At 38.3% G+C, this 14,154-nt stretch overlaps 1 protein-coding gene across 3 annotated transcripts in view; it reads left to right on the top strand.

Moving 5' to 3' along the window:
- The window catches only part of RyR (Ryanodine receptor), a 1,703,288-nt gene that overhangs the window by 418,956 nt on the left and 1,270,178 nt on the right, over nucleotides 1-14,154 (top strand). For all 3 annotated transcript variants that reach the window (XM_090399345.1, XM_090399347.1, XM_090399344.1), the window contains exon 24: nucleotides 8,814-8,917. In XM_090399345.1, coding sequence (XP_090255471.1) covers nucleotides 8,814-8,917 — 104 coding nt within the window. The remainder of the gene's footprint in view (nucleotides 1-8,813; nucleotides 8,918-14,154) is intronic.

Here is a 14,154-nt window from a genome sequence, read left to right as displayed (position 1 = left end):
CAGAAATTATTTACTTTCTAGTTGCTAATTGAATCTGTTGCTTTTTCATTTAATTCGCTTAATTTTAATATTAGTTTATTGATTGTTTATCTTCCTTAATTCTTTTAATTAGCATTTTGGTGATTTATTCAGTCAAGTGACAGAGGACAAAGAGCACATCAGAATGGATATCAGGAGGCTGCTTAGAGGGATAAAAGAGAATAGTGTGACAGGAAGGGTAGTCAGCATGTTGCCTAGGTATGACTGTGGTGAGATGAGGTGGAGAGTAAGGATTATAAATGATATGCTGGCTGAAATGCGTGAGGAGAAGGGGGTACAATTTGTTAATGTGTGGAATGAGTTTCAAAGATGAAGTGAACTGAATGGGAACAATGGACTGCAATTGAGTGGATATGGTGTGAGTCACTTGGAGAGACTGTTGCTGGAAGGTAGAGAAGTGAGTAAAGAGAATGAATCAGATCAAGTGGGAAGTAATGTGGAGGAGCAGGAGAGTACGACAGGAGAGATTGAAGAGGTGGTTAGGAATGAGGAAGTAAGCGGCATGAGTATGGAAAATGAGAGAATGGGTGTGCAAGGTGAACAGGGAAATGGGGAGGCTCAGGGTGGACAGGGGTACACAGTGAGAAAGGTGGATGCTTCAAGAGGATGTGAGAGCATGTGTAGACAGAAAAGGAATGGGATGACCTGGGATCAAGATGAAACAGTTGGAATTGAAAAGGGTTTTAAAATGAATAAGCAGAAAGGGAAATGGTCCCAGTCGAGCATGGAGAGATCACATCGAGTGAGTGGTATCAGTGGAACTAACTGAAGATCAAGAAATGAGCTGTTGTGTTTGTATACAAATGCTAGACGTATAAGAAACAAGGCAGATGAAATGGTTGCATTAATTCAGAAACGGTTGTGTCTGTTCACCCAAAGATTGTCGGAATAAGTGAGACATGCTTGGAAGTGGACGACATCCTGATAGGAATAGAGATGGAAGGGCATGATGTGTTTTGTGAGGATAGAAGAGGTAAAAAGGGAGGATGAGTGCTATTGATGATAGAGAAAGAATTATGTCCATACAAAGTAGAGATGCAAGAGGGAAATAGTGCCAGAGGTCTATCTCACACCATACTGTGATATGTATGGTATGAGATAGAGGTGAATGGAATCAAATATTTGGTTGGATGTCATTATAAACTAGGTAATGTGGATGGAGGTGATAATGAAATGTATAATCAAATTAATCAAGCAAATAAGAAAAGGGTGATCATTATGGATGATTTTAATTATGGCAATATAGACTGGAATAATGAGATAGTAACTGGAAGTAAAGAAAATGAGTTTCTTGAGTTTTTGTGGATTGACTATAACAGAGGGTACACGAGAATTGAGGGTTTTGGATTTGGTCATCTCATCAGAGGATGTAATTATAAATGAAGTGTCAAATCATCCACCAATTGGTGACAGAGACCATGAGGTGATTACCTGGGTGGTTGCCAGCAGTGTGAAGACCTTTGTGTGAAAGGGGTATATGTGGAACTACAAGTGGAGTGATTATGAAAAGCTCAGGAGACAGCTTGCAGGTGTAGCATGGAATGAGGAGTTAGCTGGAAAAGACATCCATACAGCTTGGGGGATTTTCAAAAACTATCTAATAGATGCAATGTCTAAATGTATTCCAAGTGTGAGAGGTTAAATAAGGTAGATGTGAAATGGATGAATGAAGAGATTAAGCATGCGATACAAAGAAAAAGGGCATTGTGCAGGCAGCATAAGAGAAGTGGAAATAACCAATTCCATGAGACTACGAAGACCAGGTAAGGCTGGTGACTTGATTGGTGAGAGTAGCTAAAGAGAGGTATGAACAGCAGTTAGCTAATGAAGCCAAAAATAATCCTAAGGAGTTCTTTCGATATGTAGCCAGCAAAAGAAAGAATGATTATGGAAGGATGACATTGATTGGAGGAAATGGTATAAAGACAGCTGTTGCAGAAGGTGTGGTGGAGATATTAATTGAGCAGTTCATAAAGGTCTTTCAATCTTGTGAATGTGACTTCATGGAGAGATTGAGACCAGTTGATGATGGGGAAGAGAGTCTGACTGTAAGAGCAAGAGGTGTATGGGGAGTTGATGATAATATATCACCATGTATTCTGAAGGAATGTGCCACAGAGTTGATGCTGGCCTTGACATATTTTTTTAATACGAGTCTTGCACTGAGTCAAGTTCCTAAAGAGTGGAAGGAGGACATGATTGTGCCACTTCATAAAGGAGGTGATAGAACTCAAGCATCAAACTATAGGCCTATCTGTGTGTCAGGTGTTGTGGTTAAGTTGTTCGAAAAGCTTGCGAGAACTAAGATTCAGAATTGGATTGATAACAATGGTATTATCATTGATGGACAACATGAATTTGCTTATGGGAGGTCATGTTTTAGTAATGTGCTTACTTGTTACAATAAGGGAGAGCTTCCTTGGACAGAGGAGAAGGACACACAGTAATATACTTAGATTTTGCAAAGGCTTTTGATAGATTACCGTGTGATAAGTTGATAGTCAAACTGGAGTGGATGGGGTTGGATATTAGATTGGAGACTGGCAATCTGATAGGTATCAACAAGTTGTGTATAGGGGAGCGATATCCAGGAAAAGGAAAGTTACTAGCGGTGTGCCTCACTGGTCTGTTTTAGGGTCATTGCTGTTTAACTTCTATATATTAATGATATTGGTGAAGATTTGGATGGAGATATTCAGTTGTTAAGAACAGATGATGCAAATTGGGATGAACCATGAAGTGTAGAGAAGACGTTGTGGCCTTACAAGAAGACTTGAATAAATTGAGTAATTGGGCACTGGAACGAGGATGTGAGCTCAGTGTTGCAAAATGTAAGGATTTAAAATTTGGAAAACAAAAATGGGATGCAGAATTTATGCTTGGTGAGAATATATTGTTGGAGGTAGAGGAAATAAGAGATCTGGGGGTGATAGTGGATGAGGATCTGAAATTTACGGGGACACATAGCCAAAATTGTGAAGACAACACAAAGGCTTCTGGGAATGATGCAGAGGACACTGTCTTGTAGAAGTAGAAGGACACTGACTATTGTGCCTAGATTTGGTCGCGTAATTTTCAGAAGGATGAAGAGATGGTGGAAAGGGTTCAAAGGCGACTGACTAAGGTAGTTTCTAACCTCTGGAATGTCGAGTATGAGGAAAGATTGAGAAGATGCAACTTGCAGAGTCTGGTGGGCAGGAGAAAGAGGGGAGACATGATGGAGACCTACAAGTTATTATGGGGTTGTTATAGATCAGTGCTGGAGAGGTTCTACAGAAAATAGTGGGAGATCAGGGGAGAACCAGAGGTCATCCCTGGAAACTGTATAAAGAGGGTGTGAATAGAGGAGTGAGAAGCAAGTTTTTTTCATGCAGAGTTGTGAATCATTGGAATGACTGGCCTGAGAGTGCAGTGGCTGTAGAGAATTTGAGTGTGTTTAAAGCACGGTATAATGAGCCGTATGTTTGATAAAAGAACTTCCTAGATGAGTTTTTGACTCCCTGGGGTCTTGGGTAATAATAATGATAATAATAAACTGTCATAATATTTGTTTGTATTTTGTAATAAATGTAAACACGAATTACACTGAATCCTCATTGCTTCTGTACCATCATTAAAGTGGATTGAAAAAAGAAAGAAAGAATAAAGGCATTGATATTGTTAGTTTTTAAAGAATAGTTTTTGATTATGAATCCTTTATTTGAAGAAAGGCATGTCAAGAAAGTTATTTTTTCACTTAAAATATTTAAAAAAAATATATTAAAAAAGATACCACTAAATTTGATGCTGAACATTAAATGGCTGTCAGCCATTTATTTTTTTCTGTCATAAATCATTTAAAACAGAGGTTCTGAATGATTTGAGAAGTACAGAAACAAGAAATAAAAAAGATATGCAACTTGTAATTGGAGACTTTAATGCTAAGGTTGAAAATGATAATACTAATAAAGAAACTGTTATGGGAATGTATGCAGAAGGGGAAATAAATGAAAATGAAGAGTTACTTATAGACGTTTGCATGTTCAATCAGCTTGTAATAGGAGGAAGTCTCTTCAAACATAAAAAAATACACAAGTGGACATGGATAGCACCAGATAGAAAGACAAAGAACCCAATTGGCCATGTAATTAATTATTATTATTTTTATTATTAAGCCTCCAAGGAGTAAACAGACTCGTCGTGGGAGGTCCTTCCTAGGAAACACAAAGTCTATCATACCACTCCTTAAACTCATTGACTGTTCCTGCTCTCACCACTCTGTCAGGCAATGCATTCCATGGTTCAACCACCCTCCATGCAAATAAACCACTCCTCACACTCTTGCTCACAGTTTCCTTTCGTAACTTCCAGGGATGTCCTATTGTCATCACTCCTTCCTGCTGTTCAACCATGCGAAAGAACTCATCAGTGTCAACCCTGTAACCACCTTTCAACAGTTTAAAAGTCTCAATCATATCACCTCTCCTTCATCTATCTACCAAACTCTGCAGTCCACATCCCCTCAGCTGATCCTCATAACTAACATTGCACAGTCCCGAAACCATCTTTGTTATCTGCCTTTGTTCCCTTTCCACAGTTAATTTATACCTTCAAATCTTGGGAATCAAATCTGAGAACAATTGTCTAAGTGTGGTCTGATCAGAGTCTTATACAACGGAATGATAACCCTTTTATCTCTGTAGGTCAGTGTCCTTCTCATTATTGCAGCAATCCTCTGTGTTAACTTCACCACCTTTGCAATATGTCCCCTAAATTTCACGTTTCTATCAATCATTAACCTCAGATCTCTTGTCTTCCCTACTTCCTCCAGTATAACTGATCCCATAGATTATGCAGCATCCCATCGATGTTTCGTAAACCTCAAGATCTTACATTTTGCTGCATTAAACTGAAATCCCCATTCATTTGCCCACCTATCTAGCTTATTCAAATCCTCTTGCAGGGCTACCACATCTGCACTATTACTAATAATCCTCCCAGCTTCGCATCATCTGCAAACAACTGAATATCCCGTTGCAATCCACTGACAATGTCACTGATATAAAGGTTAAACAATATAGGTCCCAGGACTGAGCCCTGTGGCACCCCACTTGTAACCCTCTCCCTCCTTGAAACTGCTCCACAACACACACCTCTCTGATACCTTTTGGACATCCAATCCTGAATCCAGTTGACTAATCTGACATCAAGACCCATGTGCTGCAACTTAAATATCAGCTTTTCATGTGGCGCCCTGTCAAATGCCTTCGCTGAATTCCAAGAAAATGGCAGTATATACCTTTCCCTCATCTGATGCTCTTGTAACTCTATCATAAAAGGCTAACATATTGCTAAAACAAGAGCGTCCCTTCACAAATCCATGTTGACTCTCACAGATAACATTTCCCTCATCTGCCCAATGTTGTATATGGTCCCTCACTACTTTCCCCAAAGATCTTAACATTTATTGATGACACACAAACTGGCCTATAATTAGACACTTCCAGTCTGCTACCATCCTTATGCAAAGGCACTATCTTACCTTCCTTCCATTCCATGGGCACCTTTCCCGCATCCTGACTTTCATTAAAAAGCCAGGTCAAAGGCACTGTCAGTTCCCTAGCACATTCTCTCAAAACTCATGGTGAAATACCATCCAGTCCCACAGCTTTACTGACATCCAGATTACTCAGTATTTGAAACACACGCTCCTCCTGTACCTCTAAATCTTGAACCTGCCCTATTCCTCTAGTATCAGAACTGACTTCTCCAGGATGAAATACTCCAATAAAGTGTTCATTGAACAATTCCACTATGTCCTCTGCATCAGTCACTCTATTCCCATTTTTATCCCACAATATCATTTTTCCACAGTCATTTCTCTTCCTACTGGCCACATAGCTAAAAAATTCCGTAGGATTTCCTTTGGATCTTAGGGCCAATCTCCTCTCATATTCCAGTTTCACCTTACTTCTGGCCTGTGTCTTCTGTTCTTCATGCATCTTCTCTTCACCCGTCTCCTTATATCTCTTCCATTGCCTCTTTTTCGCATGCAATTCCTGTTTAATATTGTTTGTCATCCACTTTGCTCCAAATTGTGTTTTTTTCTTCACTTGTGGAATTCAGCTTGCTATTGCTGCTAACAAATATTCCTCTACAATTTCTCAAATACTAATGATATCCTGGCCTTCGAATTCCTCCCTCCATGAAACTTCCCCAAGTTGATGTCTTTGACTATTATAATCACCTACCTTATAATTCCACATATGTTCCCGTCTCTTTGATACTCCTGCATAACTATTCATTTACTAAGTCAAAACCTCAAAACCTTAATGCATAACATTAGACATATCTGCAAGGAGATGTGTTTTGCATTATGGGAGATACTGAGATAGGAGTGTCGGTGGCTTTGCTCCACCTTTGCAAGGAGTGCCCTGGTGTTGTACTACCTTACCCCAGTCCTGAAGATACTTTCAGGCGCAAACTTTGTTTGCTCACACTTGGATAAAGGATTAAACTAAATTTATTATATTCTAACCAAGTGAAAAATAAACTTTCAACATCCTCCTCTAAATCCAGAGTTATTTATTAAAAAGGTGGCACACCAATTGGCAACTCCTATAGGTAGAGATGACCTTGTTAATGCTTCTGACTGGTATCTCCATTTGGGCCTGGCTCCCACTGAAGAGACCTCGATGGGAGTCGGAACTGGTGGGGGCTGGCTTTGAGAGCCTCTGCTTGGGGATATGTTTTTGCCTCTATCTGAGTAGGGCCACTGTTGAGATTATGGCTCTGGCTGGCGGTGGGGTGAACCTGCCACTGTGTAGAGCCAATGCTGAGAAGTTCTTCTCGGTGATGGGGTGAGCCTGTCATTGAGTGGAACAACGCTGAGTTGGACTGTCTTTCGGCCACTATGGAGTGGTCTAGGGATCGTCTTAATTTTTAGAGAGGTCTTTACTTAACTACACCTCAATAAAGGTCGAAACTAGTCTGGGTAGTGGCCTTCCCTTAATGCATAACATTAGACATATCTGCAAGGAGATGTGTTTTGCATTATGGGAGATACTGAGATAGAAGTGTTGGTAGCTTGCTCCACCTTTGCAAGGAGTGCCCTGGTGTTGTACTACCTTACCCCAGTCCTGAAGATACTTTCAGGTGCAAACTTTGTTTGCTCACACTTGGATAAAGGATTAAACTAAATTTATTATAAGTCAAAACCATATGGTAACTCTCTCCAACTGGTGGGAGAGATGTCATCTCAGTTATTATCAACTCTTCTGATGCTATAACCAAATCCAAAACTCTTGAACCTCTTGTTCCCTCTATTGCATGTTGCCCAAGATATTTGTCCCTCAAGAATTCTAGAAATTCCATTCCCTTATTGCTATGTTCATCTTCCTCTCCCCAATTTGTACTACTGTAGTTAAAATCTTCCATAATAAATCATGCTTCTTGCTCTTGCTAAACTCAGCTGTCTAAACATCTCCTGGTCTCCACCCTCTGTGCTCCTGGGTCAGTAGCAACACCCTACTAAATATCCTGTTCTTGCCCACCTCACACCATATGCTTTCAAAATCATTAATGTCACTGCTTTCCAAAGTCTCCACTCTTAGAGGACATAGGTCGTCACTTATCATAAGCAGTACTCCACCACCACGCTTTCCCTTCCTATCCTTCCAAAAAATGCTGTACCCAGCGACTTCTATTTCTGTTATTATATCCCCTTCTGTCAACCACATCTCAGTGACCCCAATAATTTTTGGCCAGGCTGATGCTATCTGCACCACCAATTCCTCTCCCTTATTCTGGATACTCCTGGAGTTAGTTTAAAGCATATAAATGCCGTTATTTCTATACCCAGCATTAACCCCTCTAGACTCCACTGGGCTCAGTGTTACCTGATTTGCAATAAAATCTTGTGCTGAAGTTTTTTTTTTCGAGTTACCAATTCGTTGAGTATAGCCCATGTTTGCTTCATGTTGTCGTTATATTCCATGAATTTTCGGTAGTAGTAGTAGTAATAATAATAATAATAATGATAATAAACACAAGAGTAAGGAAGGATAACAGTGGATTGTTACTTAATCTAATCAAATAGACACATGTACAATATCCTTCCATTATCTGTACCAACTACAACTAGGAATGTTCCCAGTAGACATTGGAGAGAGAGCAAGTGCTCTTCAATGACGCTTATGTCCATTACTGTTTAAACTGATGAGTATTAAATATTTTTATGTTCTATTTTTTTATCTGTATTTGACTTGTATAACGTCAATTTTTCAATTGACTTTATACAAGTCAAACAATGTAGCTGAAATTGTAGGCTACTGAAAACTAAAACAATGAGATATTCATAATTTAATGATGTTATTTTGAAAGTTTTTTATTTGTTTATACTGTAAATTAAAGATGCCAAGAAATGATATTCTTGGTTTCATCCTTTGTCCAATCGTAAGCAAACAAAATTTGCACATGAAGTCACTTCGTGACTGGGTTATTTGTATATAGAGGCTAATGACTTCACATCAATTGCCTTAGTATACCATAATGCAATGCACATACCCTTATGGACATTTATAATGCTATGCATTATGGGAAGGACCACTACCCAGATCTGTTTCGACCTGATCTGTTTATTGAGGTCTGATCAGTGGCAGCCAGACCCAAAAATGATACCAATTATAAATTACAGTGATCTTTAATTTATAATGATGTAATTTATCCTTCAATATTACTATGTAAATTTGCAGAATCATTTTCAACTGTAGAAATTATACTGTGTTTTGTTTTAGGTAAGGGATGATCATTCAAAGAAACACCCTTGTCTAACATCTTTTGAGAAATTGCCACTCGCAGAAAAGAAGTATGATATTACACTGGCTTTGCAAACTCTAAAGTAAGTCATTCAGACTATTTACTTATTTTTTTTGTTATCGTAACTCGTTAGAATTTTTTAAAATTCTAACGAGTTACGATAACTTGTTAGAATTATTTTTTTTTAAAGGGAAAATAGCAAGTATAATTACACAATGATTTGATTATGAAGAACTATGAATAAAATTGGAAACTTTATGCTAATATAAATCTTCCTATTTTTTTTCATAGTTCTTCATAATCAAATCATTGTGTAATTATACTTGCTATTTTCCCTTTAAAAAAAAAAAAGAAATTTCATCTTAAAGGACTGAAGAAATTTTTATTCCACAACGTTTGCAATAGTGTAATTTGCAATGTAGTATAGTGTGGTATAATTTTCAGTACTATATCTTTAGTATAGTATTAATACATGAGGCTTTAGCTGATCTTTTTCAGGTAGTTTGTTATAGTGAATTCACTATTATAACTTTATATTTTATAGTGAGAATTGCTGTCAGTTGCTAGATTTTAAAAATAATTACTTATGATGTAAATTCAAAGATAAATATTGTATTTACAATTCATTAATCAGGAAAATCATAGATAAAAAAAGGAAGGCATACAAAAAATAGTTAAGCTCGAACAAAATAGAGGTTGAAATTGAATATAAACACAAAAGAGCAATAACAAAAAGAGAAACACATAAAAGACAAAGAGTCCAATGGAAGAATTTCATTACCAATTTAGAAAACAATATTGATAAACCTCAAACACAAACATATAAATTTATAAGACACATGAATAATAACCTTAGATAATCGATCAAGATCAATACCATACCTTTTAAGGTATGGGTATTAAACAACTGCCCTGGCCTGCACAGAGTTCTGACCTCAACCCCATCGAACACCTATGGGACAAATTGGAGCAGCAATTGAGGTCCAGAGCAGTGCATCCTTGATCTGTCACTGAACTCAGTGCTGCTTTGATGGAGGAATGGAGACAAATTCCACTTGATGTCTGCCACCCATTGGTGGAAAGCCTCCCTCAAAGCGCATGAGGTGATCAAAGTCAAAGGTGGACATACCTAATATTAGGGTTCCCTTCTGGTATCAATTGTAAATTGCTAAAGTGTCTGGACAATTATTGGTAGATAGTGTCTGTGCAGTTAGCCTAGTGGCTTTGCTCTTCGCAACCATATGCCTGGGGAAGGAGAGTTCTAGGTTCGATTCCCATTAATGATGTGAGGAGCTTAAGGATTTTCCTCAGCCATAGCCAAGTTAGCCAGTCTTGGGCATAGACAACAGGTTTTTTTCCACCAGTTTATCTGGGGTTTTGCCTGCTTGCGGTTTTGCCTGTTATATCCTATGATGGTACACAGGGTATAGTCATAGGATATAGTATGGCAAAGAAGGCAACAGGAAGCCACCTTGCTCATAGTCATTTCCATAGATGGTGGCATATATAGTTGCCTCTAAACAGCTGAAAAGGTATAACCACAAAAAAGTGTATATAAGACAGCCAATCTCCAATCTAATGCAATAATCAATTGTCCAACCCTCCACCTGTTCCAGTTTAACTACAAGCTTGTCACGTGTCAATCTATCGAATGCCTTTGCAAAATCTAAATATACAATTGTATATGCACCCCCCCCCTTGCCCAACATATCCCTCACCTTCTTATAATAAGTAAGCAGATTGCTAAACTACAATCTTTCTGTAGCAAACCCACTGCTGTCCATTAAGGAGAATTCGTAGCTGTCAACCCAGTTCTGAATCATTGTCCTCGCTAGTTTCTCCAACACCTTTACCACAACTACAGACATGCTGATTGACCTGTAATTCAAATCCTTAGCTTTTCACCCCCTTTATGAATTGAACAATTTTGTCATCATTCCACCCCTTTGGAACTTGGACAAATCATGTTAAAAACTTATGCGATGGCTGTTGTAGACTTCCTGGAACATTCTCTCAAGACATGAGGTGATATACAATCAACACCCATGGCCTTGTTGACATCAAGTTTACTAAATTCCTCACATACATACTAGTCATTCACCATTGTTTCCTCTACTATTCATAAAGCTCTCAAGTTGTTTATTACGTTACAAGCATAAGGATGGAATATTTTAATGAACTACTCAGTAAAGACCAATACCATATCCTCCTCTCTGTTTATTATTCTCCTATTATTATTATAATGACCAAAATCATCCTCCCTCCATAATCATTCTTACTTCTACTGACCACATATTTAAAAATTCCCTGGGATTTCTTTTAGGCTCATTTCCTAATTGCTGCTCATACTGCACTTTTACTATCCTTACCAAGCGAGTCACCTTCCTTGCTTGCTCTTGGTACTCCTAATGTAACCAATTAATCATCTTGTGCTGCAACCACAATGCTTTTTTCTTCCAGATTGCATACTTCACATCTTTAGTCATATATTGTACACCTACCATATTTAATCTTCTGACCTTTGAAATACACTCAGTTAGTGCTTCTTCCAAATACCTCCTGAGAAGAGACTAAGCAACATTGATTTTCTTCCTCTCCAATTCATCATTCCATGACATCACTGCAAACCACCTCCTGAGTTTGTCATAATCATCTGCTTTGTAGTTCCATATATAACCCTTTCTCACAAAAGTCATGATATTATTATTATTATTAACATCTGACCTCCATGGAGTAAGAGACTCATCGCATGAGGTACAAACTATCACACACAGTGCTTACCTAACCATGCTTTAAACTGATTCACTATATCTACATTCACAACATACTCAGGAAATGCATTTCACTCACAAACCACACTTTATGCAAAGAACCAGCTCCTTACTTCTCTACTCACTCCCTCCTTATACGAGGGTAGTCTGAAAAGTCTCGGCCCAACAATGAAAAAACGAATTTATAATTTCAAAATTATTTTTATTTTTCAACATAATCGCCCTTAAGACTAATACATTTATTCCAGTGATGCTCCAGGGACATTATTCCATACCTGTAGTGGTTCTCAGTAAGATCTGCAAAATACCCCTCTACAGCTGCAATCACCTCTTGATTCGAAGAAAAATGCTGACCACCGAGGAAGAATTTTAGTTTTGGGAAGAGATAGAAGTCAGAGGGAGCCAAATCTGGAGAATAGGGTGGATGTTCCAACAATTCATACTGCATATCCCTTGATTTTCCCATTGCCAAAACACTTTTGTGGGCAGGTGCATTGTCTTGACTAAAGATGATTTTTTTTTTCTTCTGCAAACTGGGTCTTTTCTCACGAATTTTTTTGTCTAGTCTGGTTAAAAGATTGGAATAATATCCTCCGGTTACTGTTTTACCATTTTCAAGATAATTAATAAACAAAATGCCTTTAACATCCCAAAACACTTTTTTGAGAAAACTTGTCCTTGCCTAATTACTTTTATCACTGCTTACCACATATATCTGCCGAGTCTCAACATCCCTACCCACACCGCAATATACTCCACCTCCATTCTGATCATTCCATACACACATTCACTGCTACTTTCAACATCCCTATTCTCTATGCCATGTCTCCCTGTCCATCCAGGCTCCCCTTGTTTTCCTGTTCCTCTTGCATTCCCATTCTCTCTTCATCTCTCACCTACTGTTTCCACTCCCAGTTACTTCCATCTCTTCAATACAGCTCTTCTGATCTTTGACTTCATCTCTTACTTCTGATCTCTTGCTTGCAGCACTCACTTCACTTCTATCTAGCAAAACTTCCTCCAGTGCACTCACTCTAAAGCCATTCAAATGTAATCCATCACACTTGTATAATTCCATTCTTCCCTCAAATACATGCCATACACCCACAAACTGTGCTCCCTTCTCCTCACACAGGTCTGCTAGCATGCCATTCATGATTCTGGCACTCTCTGTCTCATCATTATTATACATTTGCAACACACTGACAACCTTTCCTACTATACTGTTATCTTTCACTCTTCTCAATAACCTCCTGATATTTGCCCTTACAAGTTCCTTATGTTCACTTAAATCATTTGTCCCACAACCACCACTAATTCTCTTTCTCATTTCCTTCTCATGTTCACTGAATGGATTATCTTGCTCATTCTTCCTCCTGAATAGCAGACCTTATGGACTTTCTCATTAAGTAATCTTCTAACTATGGAATCTCCATACATTGCTTTCCTGGAATCACTCTCACTTCTTTTACCCTTTTTTCTTTCATCCTATTCATTTTGCACACTTTCATTAATTTCCACTAAATGTCTAATGTCACTCTGCATATTCCTCATTTAATTTTTCATTTTTGATGACTGTTTCATCAAATCTTGCATTCCAATTTTTCACTCTCTGTCATTGCCACGGTCTCCTACTTCTTGTTCTGCCATACCTTTCTTCTGATTGGCCTGTTTTCTCATTCGTTTCCTCATTCACACTTCTTTTCACTCTCTTATCGCTATCTTTTGCTTCTACATTCTTGCATCCTTTCACTCCCTCAATTTCATTAACTTTCATCCCAATTCTGTTTCTTTCATTTCATCTTTTATTTTTTCAGGATGTTTCGCATTCGTTAACTCATGGTCTAATAATATATTGCACTTCCTACAAATCTATACTTTCTCTCATCTTCTATTCAGTCTCTCCACAAACACATTTCTTACATTCCACCAGACATACATATTACACTCACGACATCAAACCATTTTTGAAAATGTTTGCAATTAATGCCACTTGATTTTTGTAGTGATCACCTAGTTGCACCGGTCGATGTTGGCATGTTTGACCCAGTGAAGGAGACTCGATGTTTCAATGTGGGCAAGATAGAATGCCAGAGGAGTGTCTGCCTGGAGGAATGATAGATATTGTGACTATGGCAATTAAGTGAGGAGAAAGAGTGGATGAGATGATTGTGATGGTGAGTGCAAATGACTTGAGAGGTAGTATGAATTGGGTGATGAGAGATCTGAGGTTGTATGCAAAATTGAAAGAGGAAAGATAGTGAGTGTTGTCCTGGTAATGTTGTCCTGGTGAGTGTGTTGTCCTCAGAAGAAGATCGTCAATAATGAATGGTACAATAGTCAGAATATTTTGAAAGAGAGGCTTGGATTATGTGGATGCTTAGAAGACATTTGAGGACAGAAAGGAACTGTATGTGAGAGATGGCTTGCATTTGAATGAGGAAGGACATAGGCCTATGGAGAGAATGTTGTTCTCTGAACAAGTTGGTGTGTTGATGCAGGAAAACTAGAATTATCAGGGTGGATGGTAGCAGTGGTGACCACTTCT

Source organism: Typopeltis vanoorti, chromosome 10 (assembly GCF_054136105.1).
Source record: "Typopeltis vanoorti isolate ZY-2024b chromosome 10, IOZ_Tvanoo_1.0, whole genome shotgun sequence".
NCBI lineage: Eukaryota > Metazoa > Arthropoda > Arachnida > Uropygi > Thelyphonidae > Typopeltis > Typopeltis vanoorti.
This window is presented reverse-complemented; position numbering and strand designations above follow the sequence as displayed.